At 41.7% G+C, this 20,981-nt stretch overlaps 1 protein-coding gene across 1 annotated transcript in view; it reads right to left on the bottom strand.

The window, feature by feature from the left end:
- Window positions 1–20,981, bottom strand: part of LHFPL6 (LHFPL tetraspan subfamily member 6) — a 270,614-nt gene that overhangs the window by 244,260 nt on the left and 5,373 nt on the right. Inside the window, exon 2 of the mRNA XM_082244287.1 lies at window positions 18,837–19,382. Coding sequence (XP_082100413.1) covers window positions 18,837–19,221 — 385 coding nt within the window. The 5' untranslated portion in view covers window positions 19,222–19,382. The remainder of the gene's footprint in view (window positions 1–18,836; window positions 19,383–20,981) is intronic.

The following is a 20,981-nucleotide window of genomic DNA, read 5'->3' on the forward strand; positions in this document are numbered from 1 at the left end:
GTGCCATGCTGATAGACTCATATCCAAAAAGACTGAGTGCTGTAATCAAATCAAAAGGTGCTTCAACAATGTATCAGTTTAAGAGTGTGCACACTTATGCAACCATCACAGAAACCTGACATTTTAATAGGGGTGTGTAGACTTTTTATATCCACTGTAAGAGCACATTTTCTTCCTAAAATGAAAGAAATGGTTATGATTTCATGCTGGGATACTGGATACGACATAGATTAGTTAACACATAAATATTCTGAGCATCTCACCAGTGGCAAGTTCCAAGTATTTTCAATGCAGTGACATGTCAACTAGAACTATCTGACTTGAAGAATTTCCATGGATGACTGGGGGCTAAGCATTCAGCTGCACAGAAGCAATAGGCTATGCACAATCACTCCTTATTAAGAAGTTAATGGAACAATGCTGGCACCACTTATCTTGAGTTCAAAGAAACTTGTGCTTTGTACTTGTTGTGTTTAGCTTGGCATGCCCTGCATATAATGAGCCTATTCTACTCTATAATAATTGAATACTATGCAGTGGGTTTGTAAATCAGGAAGCTGGTTTGTCGTGATTAGTTTACATCCATTTTAGAAATGCTCTCCATAGTTCAGGTTTGTACTTCTTTATTTAGGCTGGCCATACACCAGTAGAATTTTGTTTGAATGTCCATACAGAAATTCATGAAAAAGGTTTTCGGAGCTTTCAACCGAACCATTATGGACTAAGCAGTGATCGTATGAAAACCTTGAAAAATTTGGTTTAATTGCCATGCAAATGTTTTTAATTCTCCGTTCTGGTTCCAATTTTGGCATGTACAAGAGAATTACAATAAGTATAATTTTCCCCCGAACAGGATTCACATTCACAGTTACAATTTTGTTCGTTCAGGAAAAAAAATTCAGACTTTCTCGTTTATTACTCCATGTCACTATGGTTGAAAACGATCATTGATTTGATCCCATTAACGATTAGAAAATCAAATGAACATTTTTAACAAAAATTCTACTGGTGTGTGGCCAGCTTTACTCCGGACGTCACACCTACCACAATAGGTAGAGGATAGTCTGAGAAGGACCATTGCTTTCCAAGAAGGAATCATGCATGGTAGTTAGGAGTATGAGGACTTGTGTAAGGCAAGCCATAGATTATGGAATTTTCTTCCCTGAAACCACAGATTCCCTTGATTCCCCCATCAACACAATCTGTGTTGATGGGGGAATCCCTCCCATGGAGCAATTGTTTTCTCCTGGCGGAGGGTGGCGCGGGAGCCATCCCTGCCAGAAGAGCACAATAATCACTGCTGACAACAATCACATGCTAAAAATCAGACATGCTGGTTGTACTCAAGTTGATCAATGGATCGACTTGGGTACAATCATCCTGCCCATAGATGGAACGAATCTTGGCCACTCCCTGCTGAACCGGCCGGGATTTGATCCATCGATGGCCGGCTTAAGTGGTGATAAAGAGGTAGGAGTTTACTAAACATAATACTCCTTATCTAGTTGATATCTTATCTAACAGATACAAAGTAATAACATTGAGGTAATGAGTGCTCCCCCTTGAATGGCAAGATCAGCAACCGCGCAATTTTTCCGTTAAAGGAACGCAGTACAGAATCGCAAACAATTGCCTGGTCATTAAGGGTGTAAATCCTTACGGTTCAGAACTGGTTAAAAAAAATCAACTTGTATACAACAGCCTGTCCATACATGGAATGAAATTCAAATCATTCCTGCTAGAGATCGACTGATTATCGGCAACACCGATATATCGGGGGCCGATATGCACTTTCCCCGATATATCGGAATCGGCCCCTGAGGTTACCGATATTGCCGATATTTAGGGAAAGTGCATGTCCTGGGGTGATGCCTGCAGCTAGAGGCATCACCCCGGTACCGGTGTCCATAGCCGATGGTCGGCTGACTTCTAATGACAACCGATGCGGCTGGGAAGCCGCTCGGCTGTCATTACAAGGAGGGGACGTCCCCCCCTCCCGCCGCCTTCCACGGCTCACCAGGAGACCCGGGCATCCTACTTCCACCGCCGAAGAGAAGACCCGGTGTAGCATGAAGATGTGTCCCCGTGAAAGCCGGAATTCCTGCCGCAAGTGCGCATGCGCCGGTCTCCATGTAAAAAACCCGTAAGTGATGTCATGTCATCACTTCCGGGTACTCAGCGCCGAATTAAAAAAACTGAAAGCATTCAAAACAGCCAAACTTGGTGTTTTGAATGCTTTTCAGTGCCGAGGAGGGGTTTGGCGTCTTTTAGACCCCCAGATCCTCCACAACAGTACCTTTAGAAAAAAAAAAAATTTTTTTACATGTCCGAAAATATCGGCCAATGTTGGCCGATACCGATATCCGATGACCAAAATATCGGTATCGGCCTTAAAAAAAGCGATATCGGGGGAGGGATGAACCCATGTCTTTCTTGTATACATGACATGGAGAATTAGGATGGAGTTTGGCTAAAGAGGAAGTGTAACATATCACAGGTATATCGGGGCCATTCAAAGCCTGCATTACTACACCAAAAGTGAGAAATCCATTGTGGACAGAGTTGCTCTTTAACACGTGCTATTGATTTTTAATTTTTTTTACTTCTAAAATTCTAATATACAATGTAGAACATTTACCAACCCAATACGATCCTATGTAGGATAAGCATTCTGATGGCTTTGCTTCGTTGGAGGATGTCCGATTCCAAATCGAATGAATTCACTCTAGGCAGTGATAATGGTTCATTTATTTATTTATTTTCTATAATGTTTTTCCTTCCTTTAATTTATTTCTTTCAGATGGCCGCCCTTTACTCTAATTGCAGCTGAAGTGCTTCATAAATTGCAGCATATAGAACCATGTCACAACTGCAGAATTGTCATTAGACCGTGGTGCAAAAGAATGTTCTTCTAGATAACGCTCATGAATAATGAATGTATTTCAGGCAATTTTTGGTGCATTCAATATGAACAGGGGCCATTTATCACTGTCTTGTTGGCGGTCCATAGTGTGTTCACATAAGTAACATGTATCAACATCCTGTAATCTGAAAAACATCCATTATGTTGATTTGTCAATTATAAAGTCTGAACCACTACCAGCATCCTGCCCATTTGTTCTCAATTATAGAGCAGACAGTGAGAATACAGGCCTGGAATACAAAGTCTGCCTGCTGCATCATGCTGATCATACACTCATTAGCACCATGTAAAATTCAATATTGGCAACAGAAAAGGTGCTCAGTAATGAAGAACCCAGTCATTAACACGCCTGCAGCCGTTATACACTGCCGTATCCTTCCTGTGTATTATGGAAATCCCCCAAATACTTTTCATCTTATCATGTTATAACAAGACGCAGCCCTATACCATCACTACAAAGCCAATATATGTGATAGCTGGAGGACATTCCTACTCTATTAATATCAGAGTAACCATAAAGTATATCTCCAGAAAAAAAAAAACATATATCTTTACATAGAATGGATAAAGGTAAGAAATCAGGTTTTTATTGCTGTCGGAGGCTTTGTTGGGAACATTTCCCCTTACTTTCTGTCCCAGCGACAATGTTGTCACTACAAAAATCTGCAACACAAATGCAGCCTGTAATAAAAGGCTAGGTGCTGCCTGGGAAGGCTACGTCACCTGTGCCTACTAGCAGGGCTCGACAAACCCCGGGCGCCAGGTCGCATTGGCGACTAGAATTAGCGACCTGGCGCCTGGAGTGCACTCCAAGAGGTGTCCGGTCCCTTTTGCGCACCCCCCCCCCCCCAACCACTCACCGAGTGCACGGACTTCCACGCCGTCCGAAAATTGAGGCCGCAGCTTTTCGGCCTTCTTCAGTGAGAGAACGGGGAACTGACGCCCTCTTGTGGTGGCCAGGAGTTTGACAAGCAGTAACTAATGGCTGTTTCGCCTGCCTGTCCATCTCCTTCCCCAAGAGGAGATGAGAGGGAAGTTTTTACAGGCTTCATCTCCCTGTCCACTTACCTTTGCTTAAAAAGGTAAGTGGACAGGGAGTGTGGTTATTATTATTATTATTAATAATTATTATTCATTTATTTTTTTTAATTATTTAAAAAAAATAATAATTTTTCTTTTTTTTTTTTATTTAAAAAAAATAATAATTTTTCTTTTTTTTTTAATTATTGTTAATAAAAAAAATATTTTTCTTTTTTCAATTATAAAAAAAAAGAAAAAATAAATTTATGTTTCTATTTTTTTTTCAATTATAAAAAAAAAAATTATATATTATATAATAATATAATTTTTTTTTTCCTCATCGCTATGCCCCAGCTGAAGGCCCCTTTCACACGGCTATCTGATCAGGTCCGCCTGTCAATTTCTCAGGCAGACCTGATTGGACCCTTCAGTCTCCTCTATGGAGCAGTAATCTGCCGCCATCTGATCCTGTCCGCCAAAAACAGACGGATGGTGGTTCTATTTTCTATACATCCCGTGGATCGGATCAGATGGCATCGGATGGAAAGAGACAGACAGTCTGTTTCCATCCGATTGTGCTATAGAGGAGAGTGGGGTTCTAGTCATCTTTATGTGTAAATTTAGTACGTTATTTTTTGGAAATAAAGCTTGGTTGTTTGTTTAAAAAAAAAAAAAAAAGATTTCAGGAAAATTTGTCAAGTCCTGCCTACTAGGAAAATCGTGCATTTGGAGTACTGAATGTGGCGTGGTTTGTTGTTATTATTATTCAATAATAAACTGTGCCCAGTCTCCTATGGTGCATGGGTAAGATCTGGTGCAGACATCATCATTGGACTGGCACAGAATAAAGAAGACACACATAGCCCGGCTTGGCAGGGTGCCCGCTCAAGTCGCCCCACAGCAGTCCGCTTGCTATGGGGGCACCCGGAGAAGAAGAGGAACCTAGAGCGCTGACAGGGAACCCTAGAAGAAGAGGTAAGGGTATTGCACAAGTATAACTTTATTCATTTATTATTTTTTTAGGGGGAAAAAAAAAACGAATTTACAACCGCTTTGTGCCGGCTCACATACATGCGATGCGGGAACCCTGTGAATCCACTGCTGGATCCCACATCGCATTCAAATCGCAGGCAGTTCACACTGTCATATGCAAATTGCTGGGGGTGTCAATACAAAGTTAATGACACCCCACATCAGTTCGCACATCGCAGTGCGAACTGCTAACCACCATGCGATCCGATTCTGCTGCGGACACAAAAAGGGTCCTGTGTGAGTTGTGTCCGAATCTGATGCAAATTCAGCTGTCCAATCTGTATGGATGAATTCGCATCGCACAGACATCGCATGTGATTTCCAGAGCAGTGCGCTCCGAATCACATGCGATGTCTGTCATCGCACTAATGTGAACCGGGATTTAAGGACCGGAAGGTTTTACTCCCTTAATGACCAGGTCACATTTTGTGATATGGCACTGCGTTACTTTAACGCACAATTGTGCAGCCGTGCAACGCTGTATCAAAATAAAATTGATGTCCTTTTTTCCCACAAATGGAGCTTTCTTTTGGTGGTATTTGATCACCGATGTGATTTTTATTTTTGCGCTATAAACAAAAAAAGCGACAATTATGATAAAAAAAAACAATATTTTATTTCTTTCTGCTATATAACATTCCAAATTTTCATCAATTTGGGCCAAAAAAATCCCAATAAGTGTATATTAATTGGTTTGTGCAAAAGTTATCGCAAATACAAACTAGGGGAAGATTTATGTCATTTTTATATATTTATTTATTTTTTACTAGTAATGGTAGAGATCGGTGATTTTTAGCGGGACTGTGACATTGCAGTGGACTGTGGACAGAACGCACACCTAACTGACACTTTCGGGGGGACCGGTGACATTACTACAGTAATCAGTGCTAAAAATATGCATTGTTACTTACCGTACTAATGACACAGGGAAAGGGGTTAACACCAGGGGCGATTAAAGGGCTAAGAAGATTTTACCCCCTTCCTGACCAGGGCCTTTTTTGCGATTCGGCACTGCGTGACTTTAACGGACAATTGCGCGGTCGTGCGATGCTGTACCTAAACGAATTTGAGTTCCTTTTTTTTCCCACATACAGAGCTTACTTTGGTGGTATTTAATCACCTGTGCGTTTTTTACTTTTTGCACTATAAACAAAAAAAGAGCGTCAATTTTGCAAAAATAACAATATTTTTCACATTTTTTTATATGAAATTCCCCAAAAAAAATGTAAAAATCAAAATTTAACATTTTTGGCCAATTTGTTTTCTGCTACATATGTTTGGTAAAAAAAAAAAAAAATTGCAAAAAGCGTATTTTGATTGGTTTGCGCAAAAGTTATTGCGTTTACTAAGGGAAGGATTTCTGTAATTTTTGGTGTTTTTTTTAACACGTAATGGCGGCGATCTGCGATTTTTTTTGCGGTACTGCGACATTGCGGCGAACAGATCAGACCCTTGACTGACATTTTTGACACTTTTGGGGTTACCAGTGACATTTCTACAGTAATCAGTGCTATACATATGCACTGTTACTGCAAAATGACACTGGCAGGGAAGGGGTTAACTTTATGGGGGAAGGAGGGGTTAAGTGTGTCCCTAGGGGCGTGCTTTCTACTGTGATTGGACATGGCTACTGGTGTAGGAACAGTGATCAACGGTCCTACATAGTAGAACCGTATGATCACCATTCCTACACAGGGGAGAATGACAGGCGGCTTTGTTTACATCAGCCGCCTGCCTTTCTCCCTTCACGGCGGAGGATCGCGAGTGACCGGCGGACATCAGGTCCGCCGGTCACACGCACGGACTTCCCAGGGAACGAGCCGGGGCGGGTGGGCGCGCGCTCGCCCGCTATTGGCTCACAAGCAAGTGACAGGCTAGTGACGTACAGGTACGTCACTTTGCCTGGCCAGGGCTGACTGCCGCAGTATATGTACTTGCGGTGGTCGGCAACCGGTTAAATATTAAAAATGAATTAAAATTGTGTTTTTAGTTTGTGGTGCTCAGATACGGTTTAGTTCCACTTCAGGACAATCCTGACCTTCCTTACAGTGTGTAATGAAAGCGTTCGATCTGTAACCCATTCATGATGAACATTGGAAGGATTCCAGGAGCAGATCTATGGTTGTGTTTTGTTGGGTAAATAGGCAGAAGCTAAATGTGTATTGCAGGGGTAGATCGCCTTTAACAAAATCCCCGGAATATAAAGAGCCAGAAGTAGCATATTATGATTGTGGATGCAAAAAGGGCATGTAATACCTTGCTGAAATCCTTGTACTAATGTCTTTACTTCCCCCAAGGACATTTGTCTCTGTTGTTTTTAAGATTCTTTTGTTATCATATCCTAATACTTGACCTCTTCTCTCCTGAAAGCTTTAACTTCACCTACTCTTATCACAGCTAAGCCAGCTATTTACCATATAGCTGCTATTTCTCCCAGTGTAGGCAGGATTATCAGATATACATTTGCAGAATGTGTAAATATAAAATTACAGACAATGTCATATACAATCAGAGATATGGAAGGTTTTTAGAAGTATTCAAGTGACCTAAAGCATATTTCCGCAGCAATCAAATGTGTTCAAAGCAATATATACAGAATATATACAGTATGTTTGAAATGATTTTCAATTCACACAGCATGCCTAAGAAATGTAAAAAAACTAATTATAATTAGATAGATAGATATATTTTGGACCTGCACGATTCTGGATAAAATAGGCATTACAATTTTTTTGCTTAGAATAAAGATCACAATTCTTTCACGATTCTCGACGTAACATTATGTCTTTACACAAAACAAATTGGGATAACTTTGCTATTTAGTTTTTTTTTAATTCATCGAAGTGTATTTTTTCCCCAAGACATTGTAGCAAAGTGTCATTTCTTCAGTGTTGTCACATGAAAAGATATAATAAAATATTTACAAAAATGTGAGGGGTGTACTCACTTTTGTGAGATACTGAGATTATATATATATATATATATATATATATATATATATATATATATATACACAGTATATGTGTGTATGTGTGTGTCTTACCTTTTAGATATTTCTCAGGAAAAGATTTCATGGCTGACTGCAAGGTTTTTTGAACAATGTTAGAGTGAGCCTGTCCCAAGTCTGTCCTGTGTAACATACAATGCAAGAAGACCAGCTTTCTACACCTTTAGCAAGTGTTCAAATTTACTAAGGAAGTACTGTTCCTCTACAGGTTTACAGGCCATCTTTCCCCTTCTCTAAGGACTGGAGTATTACAATTCAGTTACAATTGATAATGAAGATCTAATGGCGCTTTTCCACTGCATGGAACCGTACCGGTTCGGCGCGCTTTTGTGCTTTTCCACTGCGGTACCGCATGGTATAGGGTCGAAACGGTTCGGTATGGTACGGTATAGGTTTGCTTTTCCACTGCATGGAACCGAACGGTACGGTACGGCTCTGAAAAAACAGTACCTACTCGATTGTGGTTCCAACAGGTACCAAACTGGTACCATATCCCACAATCCTTTGCATGCAGTCACTACTAGCCCCTGATTGGTCAGAGAATCACACCCACCCCGTTGTTATCCCACCCACTTAACTTTAGTACTACTTTAGTGGAAAAGCAAACCTATACCGTACCGTACCGAACCATTCCGACACTATACCATGCGGTACCGCAGTGGAAAAGCAAACCGGGCCAAGCAGGGCCGAGTAGAGCCGAGCCGGTACTAGCCGGTACTTGCAGTGGAAAAGTGCCATAACTACACAGTACAGACAATGTTATAATTATGGCAAACACAGCAGCCCGTATTCCCCATAAACCGAGAGCTACCTAGGGTTTTCATCATGTCCAACCAAACCTCAAGCCATTTGGCTGTTGACCAATTCAGTGACGGCACTGACCAATAAGAATCTATTTTGTCCCTAGACCGATGGAGTGGCTACAGGAACCCTGACAGCTGAGGATCAGTAAGTAAGTACACAGGGGACTGGGGGGGTCTCATGTTGGGTCATCTTTACAGTATGTAAACTGAGGCTCACAAAGGCACCGCATGAGACAGTGAAAGAAACAGTTTCTTTACACCAGCTTGGCCCAAAGTTCACTAAAACCTGGAGTTGAGCTTTAACCATATAAAAGGGCCTCACTGCTAGGGTAGAGTTTGTCAAATTGCCGGAGTTCCACTTTAAGGTAAATATTGCGAGTATTCTGCAGTTCAGCTTCAAATTAACATGAATGAGCAAAGTCATCGAAATAAAAGAAACTACTATAGTATAGAAAGTATGCAAGCATGGGGCCTCAACAATAGCAGCTACAACAGCCAGAAAATAATTAGAAAACATTCTACATTATATGACAAATGCCATATTGTATTCTATTCATTTACACAGATATACGTACTGTCATACAGTATATACACACCAACCTTGTGCGTGGCAAAGATACAGTATATTATATAAAAGCTTGGAATTGCTCCAACGTCCGCCTAGTGGTCAGAAATAACAATGCGTATAATAGATACAATTAGTTGTTTTAATTTAACATACTAGTGGTAAGCCAACAATCCACAATGCAATTTATCACCAAATCTCACTTAGTGATTTGTAATGAATCGCCAAGCTTTTATAAACACCGCGCTCTGCTTTGTACTGGATGACAGTATATTTGCGGCAACAACAAAGCATTCAATGTTTTGATACGTCCTTTTGAGCAGAGAACAAAACATCTGTTTTACCGTCCATGCACAGCAGTCTTTATATGTAAACATGAAACAGACGAATGAGAAATAGAACACCGAGGAGAACCGACTGCGCTCTACTTCTGTGAAACAAAGTGACACAGCAATGGCACATAAAGGGTTCATCTGTTGGCAATGGTGCAATAAGGGTTAATCTGTTGAAGATGGTGCAATAAGGGTTAATCTGTTGGGAATGGTACAATAAGGGTTAATCTGTTGGCAATGGTGCAATAAGGGTAATCTGTTGAAGATGGTGCAATAGGGGTTAATCTGTTGGGAATGGTGCAATAGGAGTTAATCTGTTGGGAATGGTGCAATAGGGGTTAAGACAACATCCCAGGATTACTTTGAACACGCTTGATTGACCTTCCTTGGTCCACAGTGAGGGGTAAGAGGAAGGGTGAACGGGTGATGGGGACGGCTCCTATTTGGATACTCCTTTCCTCTTTTGTCTTATTAAACACCACTACTCAGCGTTCCTATGTGAACCAACTATGATTATGTACATTGGACGGATAATCTGATTTTTATATTTATTAGCGCTGCACCTTGTTTGTACTTTATGTTGCTTTATATGTTAATATTCCAACATATACGTGCCAGCAGCTATCATACTTTGTAAACTGTTTTCAACCTAGCGTAGCCTATCCTGTTGTATACTGTTAGACAGGATAATTTGGTTGGTTGCAGGCCGGTCGGCAAGTTGAACTTGGAATTTCTTTGGTTTTGTATGCGTTGCCCTACAGTGTGCTCCTTGCTGCTAATGCCCATTATAGGTGGGGGCAGTGGCCATTTGTTTGTACTGTTAAAGTATTGGTGAGGGAATGCACTGGATATCTTTGCTGCCATGGTGGTATATGCTGGGTGTCCAGTGCGTCCCTGTGCCTTTAAGGAGGGGGGTGCTCCCTCCAGGCACATCTGGCCTCTGCCTATCCATTATAATGCATGTGCGTCCATTGTGGAGGCTCTCAAAATCTAGAGTTAGGACTAAATATAGAATATAGAATAATAAGAATACTTGGGTGTCTTGTTGGGGCTCTGTAGCTTACACATGTACTTGCAAATGTGTGCAAACTAAACCCTGTTTTGAACGCAAACTGTTAGACAGAACAATTCAGGCTGGTCGGTAGGTTGAGCTGGGAATTTCTTTCTGGTTTTGTTTTGCATGCATTGCCCTTCCATGTTCTCCTTGCTGCAAAGGCCAGTTATAGGTGAGGGCAGTGGCTGGCCATTTGTTTGTACATTTACTTACCCTCCTGAAGCCTGATTGGAATATTTCTAGGACATTGTCGTTCATAAGTGAGGCCTAGTCATTACTGCTCACCTCCACCATCAAAGGAGTGAGCCCTCAAATGCTAAGCTTAGAGGATTAGGGGAGAGAGAGAGATCACGTGAGGGGTTGGAATCAGAGAAAGAGCGCCCTCCTGTGATGGTGGAGGTGAGAAGTGATTACTAGGCCTCACTTATGGCACTTTTCCACTGCAAGTACTGGCTCGGCTCTACTCGGACCGATTTGCTTTTCCACTGCTGGTACCGCATGGTACGGTGTTGGAACGGTTTGGTACGGTACAGTATGGTTTGCTTTTCCACTAAAGTAGTACTAAAGTTAAGTGGGTGGGATAACAACGGGGTGGGTGGGATTCTCTGACCAATCAGTGGCTAGTAGTGACTGCATGCAAAGGATTGTAGGATATGGTACCGGGTATGGTACCTCTTGGAACCACAATCGAGGTGGTACTGTTTTTGAGAGCCGTACCGTTCGGTTCCATGCAGTGGAAAAGCGCCGCCGTACCGTACCGTACCGAACCGTTCCTACACCGCACCATGCGGTACCAGCAGTGGAAAAGCACAAAAGCGAGCCGAACCGTTCGGTTCCATGCAGTGGAAAAGCGCCATTAGTAACGTCCTGGGAATATTCTAGTCAGATTTTGTAAGGTATGTATATGGCCTACATCTATAAGAAGGGCATTAGGATGGCCAAAGATGGAGCAAATTTTTTTCCTGCAAAAGCAATTCGCTCAATTCCCCCATCAACACAGCCAGTGTTCACAAGGGAATCCCTGTATTCTTCTGGGGGGGGGGGGTTCCTCCTGCCTGTCGGGAGAACACAGTAATTATTGCTAGTGGCTTTAACAGCCGCTTGCAATAATTGCATGTGAAATCCAGCAGGCTGGTTGTAACAAAGCTGGTTGATCACTCAACTTATGGGCCATACACACTATAAGATTTTCTGAAGACTTTTTCCTTTAGATTTACCAAAACCATCTAATATGAGGTCAAACCTAAACACTTTCAATTTGTATGCAATCTGGCAGGCCCTTGCACTACATAAAAAAGGTAAATCTGAAGGAAATCTAACCACAAAAGTTGGATAGTGTGTATCCAGCTTTAGGTACATTCAGATTGGCCATACACCAGCATACACAGTTTTATTGGTGAACTAACACTTCAAAACAAGAACTGGATTGCACAGAATAATCAGATTCTGTTTTTTATTGCCCAGTACCAGCATGGGAGAGTAGAATCCAACTGGTTGTTATACACAACACAGTCAAAATTTAAAGAAAAATCCAATTTCTCTAAAAATTGGAACACCATACATAAATTCTGGGTGCAATATAATGTCATTAAAGTGACCTTTCTATACGCCCATATTCCATACCATACAATATCTTTCTAAAACTGCAAAAATGGTGCTTCTTTGTAACTATGGCAACCACGGGTTCATTCTGTACATTTTGTCGAGAATTCACTAAGAAATGTCATTTGCCGATTTGTGCAATTGCTTTCCCCATGAGCTTTTCTCTTATAACAACATTGCGAATGATCATGTGATTATAGAATACCGAGTAAACCCCTCCAATTCTTAGCACTTATCAAACAGCAGGCAAGACTGCAATAAAGTTTGAAAAATTCCTTGCAATTTATAGAACAGATCCAGAGAAGACTTTTCTTTTTTTTTTTTTTACTTAATATTACTTGTTCAAAGCCCAGTAGAAGAGATAGACATTCAGCCAGAGAGACATTGAGGTTGATTTACTAAATGAAACTATACTGTGCATAGAAATGCAATGCAAGTGCAGTTGTTCTAGATCGGAGGGAAAGCTCTGCTGATTTCTATCATCCAATCGTGTGCAAGCAAATATGCATTTTTTTTTTATTTTCCTTGCATGTCCCCCTCTAGATCTATTCTAGAGCAACTGCACTTGCGGGTGCATTTGCAGTGCACACACTATTTACCTTTAGTGAATCAACCCCATTGTATTAACAGCCTCTGCTTTCCTGTTACAGCATTTGAGCAAAGTGTTTAAAGGATAAGTTTGCTTTTAACAAAAAAATTATTAATCCACATTTTTTTTTTGCAGGTAAAAATAAATGTGCATTTATCTTTTTTTTTTTTTTTTGGATCTTGTAAAGCATTGCACCAGCGATCCATAGATCCAGGTCTCCAGCAGATCTGCCAGTGTAAACTGCAAGCCAACAGCCACAAAGGCTGCTGGACATTGTAGTTTTCCATTCACAGTTTTCTAGAGCCCCGCTTGGCCACGTTTTTTCAAATTTTGAATAGGAGTGTAAGATGTAACATGTTGCGAAAGGTATTAATATTTTTATGCATAGTTACACTGGTCCAGCTTGGATCAGTTTCACTGGTCGACGCTCCTGATGTCATCACCCTGCCTCACCCAATCAGTAAATGCTTTGCATTCATTCAGAAAATGTAAAGCATTCTCTGAATGGCACCCATGCCAAGCAGCCGACCTCCTGCGTTCAGAATGCAGCAGGGCAGCCGCTCAACATGGGACCTAGACGTAAGTGGAGAAGACTGGTGTAGCGATGTCTGCTTCAGTGATTTCCATCTTCCAGGGGCATCAGCCAGGTACGGCATATACCAGGGGTGTCCAACCTGCAGCCCAGGACGGCTATGAATGCGGCCCAATACAAAATCTAACTTAAAAATGTTGATTTTTTTTGGAATTTTGTGTAAAAAGGGATTTACACTTAGAGAACGCATGCTGCCGATACTGGACTTTTATAAGTTTAATCTTCCTAAAGAAAAATCTCCCACTCTTAGCAATCACATCTTATTTATATCATAAGTTTTCAGCAGCGCCTATATTCGTGAGCAACTATTTTCAAGGATGGAGCATGCGAAGGACAAAATTAGAACCAAAATATCTGATGAGCACCTTGAGAATTCATTGAGAATTGCTACTACAACCATTCAACCAGTGTCAAATATCGCACTAGTTTTACGTTGCCCTCTTTTACAATAAAAAAATATTTTTTAAAAATTAAGCTTTATTTGGCTCCATTCACACAGGCGTTTCGTTTGTCCGTTTTTCCTCCACCTGTTGACAGATGAAAAACGGGCATTAATGCATCTCTATGGAAAAACTCTTGTAAACAGATAATCATCCATTTACATCCGTTTACATCTGCTTCTGTAAACATCTGTTTTTTGGAACGAATCAAAGCCCTTTCTTTCTTCTGTTAAAAAAGCAGAACTGACGAAAAACGGATGTAAACGGACAAATGGTTCGTTTAGCATTCGTTTTTGCATTGATGTAAAAAAAACTGATGTGGAACTGATGTAAACTGATGTGCTTTTTCTTTGAAAAAACGTGACTGAACTGATGTAACAAACGTAACACCCGTGTAAAAGGACCCTTAGTGCCGGTTCACACTACCACGGCACGACTTCGGGGGGCAACCTGTGAAGTCACGTGCACCGCGACTTCGGCGCGACTTGCGCGGACTTCATATAATGAATGTCAATGCAAGTCGCTCCGATGTCGCCCCGAAGTAGTACAGGAACTACTTTCTAAGTCGGAGCGACTTGAGTCACTCCTATTAGAACGGTTCCCGTAGCACTGCATGGATAGCGACTTGACAGGCTGACCAGTCGCCTGACAAGTCGCAGTAGTGTGAATGGGCACTTACTCAGAGAGATAAATTATCTATATCAGTGATCGCCTGACATTTTCTGCTTATCAGCTATCCTAAGGCCCCTTTCATACAGGCTTTCCGATCAGGTCCGCCTCTCAGTTTTTCAGGTGGACCTGATCGGACGCTCCATGCATCCCTATGGGGCAGTGGATGTCAGCGGAGACATGTCCGCTAACACCCGCTGCTAACGGATCTGAACCTGTCTGTGAAATCCAGTCAGATAGTAACCCAATTTTACATCCGTCTGGAAGATCAGATGAGAAGGGATCAGGTTAAAACAGACAGGCGGGTCGTTCCCCCACTGAGCAAAGCGGGAAGCCGTGCAAAATGACCCTTATTGTTCGTTTATTTTATGTGAGGTCCAAGACAATATTTCTTCTGCCAATGTGGCCCAGGAAGGTCAAAAGCTTGGATATAAACTGGACCAATATTATTACCTGGAATGAAACTTCAATTATGATTGTGCAGTCCAAAAGCTATCGGAGTTAAACCCAGTACAATTAGTAATCAGTACTCAGTAAAAGACTTGCTCTGATATACCCCTCTCTACAATAAAAGTCTGTGTGAGGCCACACCACAGTGCTGAGGGGTGAGGCTGTTACTCAGCTTCTCTAGCATAGAGCACTGGAGTGGGAGGGCAGGAAGCTGCAATTTCACCAATATAATTATTTTAAGGCATTTGTAATTAAAATCAGTCACAAGTCATAAGAGGACAATAAAGATAAAAGGTGAGAGATTACAAATTGGCTAATAACAATCACAAGTTCAAAACTAAACCTAAACACTTAAATAAAAAAGTGACAAGAAACTTTGGTGTACATTAGGTTCAGACTAAGGTCTGCAGCAAGGTGACACCTCTATAACTAGCTTTCTGACTTGTAGAAAAAGGTGACTCTTCAACTGTTATAGAGATTAAAACCATTTTTCAGAACTTTGTGTTCCATGAAATGTTGATGCTGCGATAATGTATTAGTGTCTGTTCACACCTGAGCGATTTTCTGCTTGAAGCTTGTAGCTCTAAAAACGCTCAACAAGTCAAATCCCATTCCTTTCAATGGCCCCTGTTCACATCTGAGCGTTCTGTCGCCTGAAGTAAAATAATATGGGGCCCTGAGGAAGAGGCAAAGCCTCGAAACGCGTCAGCCGTCATCCGCTAAGGAAAGTGGAAATTCATATGGACTGCTCCTGATATTCAGACACTTGGTCTTGATATGACTGATTTACACCATTGTTTGTGAGTATAAGGATATTCGTGTCATCACAGAATGACACTGTGGACACTAGGATGATTCTGTGCCTCGCCCTGGTTATGTGTATCAAAAGAGGGGTATGGGTAATTGGACTTTGTTGGCACAACAACAAGACAATGCGTCGTAAAAGTTATATTTTTATTTGAAAATATTAAAAAAGTATATAGATATATAAGACAGACATAAACAAAAACATTAAAATCATTGCTGATAGTGTAAGAACCAATATGTGTGGAAACCTACACAACCACACAGTTGAAAATACAAAAAATATATAATATAGACAGTAACAAACCACTTGCCAACTGCTCACTGGAGCTCTACTGCATTCGTTACCTACGTCGCCAGACACTCCCCTTTCTCGGCGGCGCGCCGGGGGCTCGCTCCCGCTCTATTCAGTCACAGCGGGAGTCGGGCCAGGGGAGGAGCAGCGGCGATCGCCACTGCTCTTCCCCGATCGTGTGTAAACAAAGCGGGCAGATCTCCTAAGTGACAAACAGTGACAGATTGCAGGGTTCAGCATAGCTGAACATGCGATCTGTCCCTGTGTCACTCAGTCACCTCCCCCCACACACGTTAGTAAGCACCAGGCATACATTAACCCCTCCCTCTCCAATAAAATTAACCCCTTCCCTGCCAGTGTCATTTTTACAGTAACAGTGCATATTTATAGCACTGATTACTGCAGTACCCCCAAAAGTGTCAAAAATGTCAGTCAAGAGTCCGATCTGTCCACCGCAATGTCGCAGTCCCGCAAAAACAAAAAAAAAAAAAATCGCAAATCGCCGCCATTACTCGTTAAAAAAAAACACCAAAAATGACAGAAATCTTTCCCTTAGTTAGTAAAAGCAATAACTTTTGCGCAAACCAATCAAAATACGCTTATTGTGATTTTTTTTTTACCAAACATAGGTAGCAGAAATACAAATTGGCCAAGAATTAAAAAAAAAAATTAGATTTTTACATTTTTTTGGGGGGAATATGTGAAAAATATTGTTATTTTTTCAAAATGTACGCTCTTTTTTTGTTTATAGCGCAAAAAGTAAAAATCGCACAGGTGATCAAATACCACCAAAAGAAAGCTCTGTTTGTGGGAAAAAAAGGACGTAAATTTTGTTTGGGTACAGCGTGGCACGACCGCGCAATTGTCAGTTAAAGTTGCACAGCGCCGAATCGCAAAAAGTGGACTGGACGTAAGACAGCAAAATCCTCCGGTGGTAAAGTGGTTAAAGCGTGAATACTCAGAAGGAGCCTTTAGGTAGCAGACAAGTAAGGCAGTGAGTTCCAAAGGTGGTGGAGGGTACTAAATCACAGTGATAGGGTAATCATCTCTATTCACAATAACGTTCTTAAACATTATTGATTACTTGTCTGCCACTTGTCTTACCATATTGTAAATGTTATAGAGGGGGGGGGGGGGGTGTATGACACATCTGCATTGTAAACGTATTGGTCCAATGGGAGATTTTATCTCTGAACCATTTTGAAGTATTGTGAAAATGTCAGTTTGTAGCCAATGGGTTGATATTTGGGGCTCTGTATCTTTAAATTTCCACAGTAAAAGCCTACCACTGATTTTGAACTGTCTGATAGCTTGACTTCAGTCTTTGTATCAGAACCAGGCAGTGCATGGTGTACAAAGGCACACATACTAGGCAAAAGAGTATTATAGTGACTGGAAAATGTCAGCCAATTTCCTATAGAGAGTGCCCTTTATAGACACTTTAAATGCTCGCTTTATGTTTCAAAAACATATTCTGAGGGTCAGATTGGTCATGATAGAAGAAACAAAGACCACTGGGTATAATTATATTTGTAATTACAAATATATATGTTTCTGTAAGTGCATGTCCAATTAAAGCTGTACTCCAGGAAGATTAAAAAACCCCATAAACAACAAATTAATGCTGCTCTGTACTCAATAATCAACCATTAAATGTATTTTTTTTAATGCAAGTAGTGCAACTACCTAAATCAGCCTCTTGCAATTTATTGTACAGCAGGGCTCTGACTGGGAGAGGAAGAAGCAGCACGAGGAGTGAAAAAGTTGTACGGCAGTGCTCAAGAAACATGCTAATAGGAGGAGAAAGCAGAGTGACAGGGAGAGGAGCTCATTAGTCTGCTGCTTCTGCTTTCACTGTCCAATCACAGGCTGAAGAAGGGACAAGACCTGTGTTGCTTAACTGAAGCAGAGAAAAATTTGGTATGCTCTGTGCCAGAGCGGTGTAAATCTCAGGAGTGAATGGAAAGCAATACAAAACCTTAGGCGGGTACAATAGCACCCATATATGCATTTAATTTGTGTATTTATCGGTTTGCCTGGAGTTCAGCTCTGATAAGACATAATCAGTTTTTGCAAGTGATGCAGCGTAGTCAGCACAGGCTATCATTCACCTGTTTAACCACTTGGCGCCCGCGCTATAGCCAGAAGACGGCTACAGCGCTGGCTTAAATGCCGGAAGGGTGTCCATGGACGTCCTCTCATTCTCGTGCTCTATGATCGCCATGTCCTTGGGACACGGCTGATCACAGATCGGGGTAAAGAGCCAATCACAGCGGACCCTTTACCACGTGATCAGCTATCAGCCATTAGGTACTCCCAGAGGGAAATCACATCTAAAGGGATGCAGACCCTGCCACTTTCCTCATTAAATCCTTGAAAGTGTAGCAGCTGATTGATAAGTATAAAGTCACTCCCAGACACATTTATTTTGCACATGGACACAGACAAACAAACAGCTATTTCTTCAGAAAAACAAAAGGAAGGAATGTGCAACAAAGTTTGTTAAAATCCCTGCAATGTACATAGATCAGTCAGAGGAGTTACTCATTAAGGCAGCATTACAGCAACAGAAATCACCCTGCTTTATAGGTGTGCCTGTTTTTTTTTTACATTTTTTAAACATTAGACGTGGAAGGCCAGAAAGAACCAGCAAACTTACCTCCAAGAAACTGTATTCCACCAGCCACTCTCCCAACAGTCCTGGAGATAAGCTCCGAGACACAACATCCCATGATGGCGGTCAATGCCACCAGAAGAAGAAGACCACATCCAAGTCCAGTAACCACAGTGCAGATCCGCCACTCGGGGCTTGGTATGGCCTGGAAAGAGGCATAGCGACCACACTGTTCAACCATCACCGTGGTCTGGCGGCTTTCATCTCGAACAGGGTAAGAACATCTTCGGAAAGTACCAAACGATACCGGCTTATCCAACTGAGATCCCAAGAGCCAATAAGGCATGAAAAACCCAACACATGAAGCCCCGGCACAGAGGAAAGACAGGAGTGCCCAGATCACCCCGGTGCATGTCAAACTGGATGCCATGATGCTCTGCCAACAAGGTCAACGTCATCAAAGGTTAAACAAAGTTAAGACAAACAAGATTATCCAAAGGAAACCGTATTGCGCAATCTCCAAATAGAGCCTAATCCGGCACAGCTTAATATCCAGAAGCTGGAGTTGGTACTCGCTTCACCGAGGAATTCCTGAGAAAAGAGAAAACAAACATAATTACGGGTAGGAATACAAATAAAATTACATTTAGTGGATAATTAAACTCTGATCCTCCTACCAAATCGTTTTCTTTTCGGTTACACGATGAAAAGCTCTACATGTGGATTACCGGTTACTGCAAATGAAATAAAAAGTCAATTTTCCAGTGTCTAGTTCTGTTTTTCTCATGGGCTTCCAAAAATGATTTGCCCAGCTCTCTATTTGAAAAGGGAATAACCGGGTCGCCTTCTCAATAAGTAAATTTAATTTAGTGACACAAATGAATGGCAATCTTGGGATATTCAGCGTGGACACAATACCTATACAAGCAGACCAGAAAGAATGCTTTACAACACAGATCCTCAAGAAGCCGGGCTTTGTAAGAAAGGGCTCATCCGTATGACCAAAATAATCAAAGGCAAAGAACAGACAAAGAAGAGGAAAGCTTTTCAATGGCCGTTTTCTGAAAACCTAGAATAAGTTGGGAAAGTGAAATAGGTGGCATTGGTGCAGACAAGTATCACTACGATGTAACAAGAACTATACTGAAAATGGAAAGTGTCATTCAAGGTGGAGCTTGGACAAAAATGACACGGTACCGTTATTTAGTAATCTGAGAATGAAATGAAAAAAGAATGAAATGACAAAGAAATTAAAAAAAAAAAAAAAAACAACACCTATCAGGGGGGAAACTTTTTCTCCTCCTGTCCATGGTGCCTAACGCTGGGTACACGCAGGATTTTTTATTCCTTAAACCCAGCGGGTAGAACTAAAAAACCTTACAGATCGCCGTACTAGCACATCCGATGTTAGTGCGGAGATCTCTCTCTGCTGAGCTATTGTGTTCTCACAGGGGGACTGCCCCATCCCCCGTTCTTAGTGTATCTAAATCTACTAGTACATCAAACACTCCTCTCTTTTCTTCCAGAGCGGAGGCACTCTAACATAGGGTGTGTTTTACTGGCCGGATCACCAAATGAAAACAGAGGAAAGAATAGCCTAAAAAAGAAAACCATTGCAGCCACCACATTGAATGATCGGTAAGCTGTAATTATTACATTTTGACTCTGTGGTTAGAAAAGGAGTAGTGCCCCATCACTGGTATTAGTGGGAGGAATAGTGCCCCATCACTGGTATTAGTGGGAGGAATAGTGCCCCATCACTGGTATTAGTGGGAGGAATAGTGCCCCATCACTGTTATTAGTGGGAGAAATAGTGCCCCATCATTGGTACTAGTGGGAGGAATAGTGCCCCATCACTGGTATTAGTGGGAGGAATAGTGCCCCATCACTGGTATTAGTGGGAGAAATAGTGCCCCATCACTGGTATTAGTGGGAGAAATAGTGCCCCATCACTGGTATTAGTGGGAGAAATAGTGCCCCATCATTGGTACTAGTGGGAGGAATAGTGCCCCATCACTGGTATTAGTGGGAGGAATAGTGCCCCATCACTGGTATTAGTGGGAGGAATAGTGCCCCATCATTGGTATCAGTGGGAGGAATAGTGCCCCAACACTGGTATCAGTGGGAGAAGTAGTGCCCCATCACTGGTATCAGTGGGAGGAATAGCGCCCCATCATTGGTATTAGTGGG

Source organism: Pelophylax lessonae (assembly GCF_965119305.1).
Source record: "Pelophylax lessonae genome assembly, chromosome: 2".
NCBI lineage: Eukaryota > Metazoa > Chordata > Amphibia > Anura > Ranidae > Pelophylax > Pelophylax lessonae.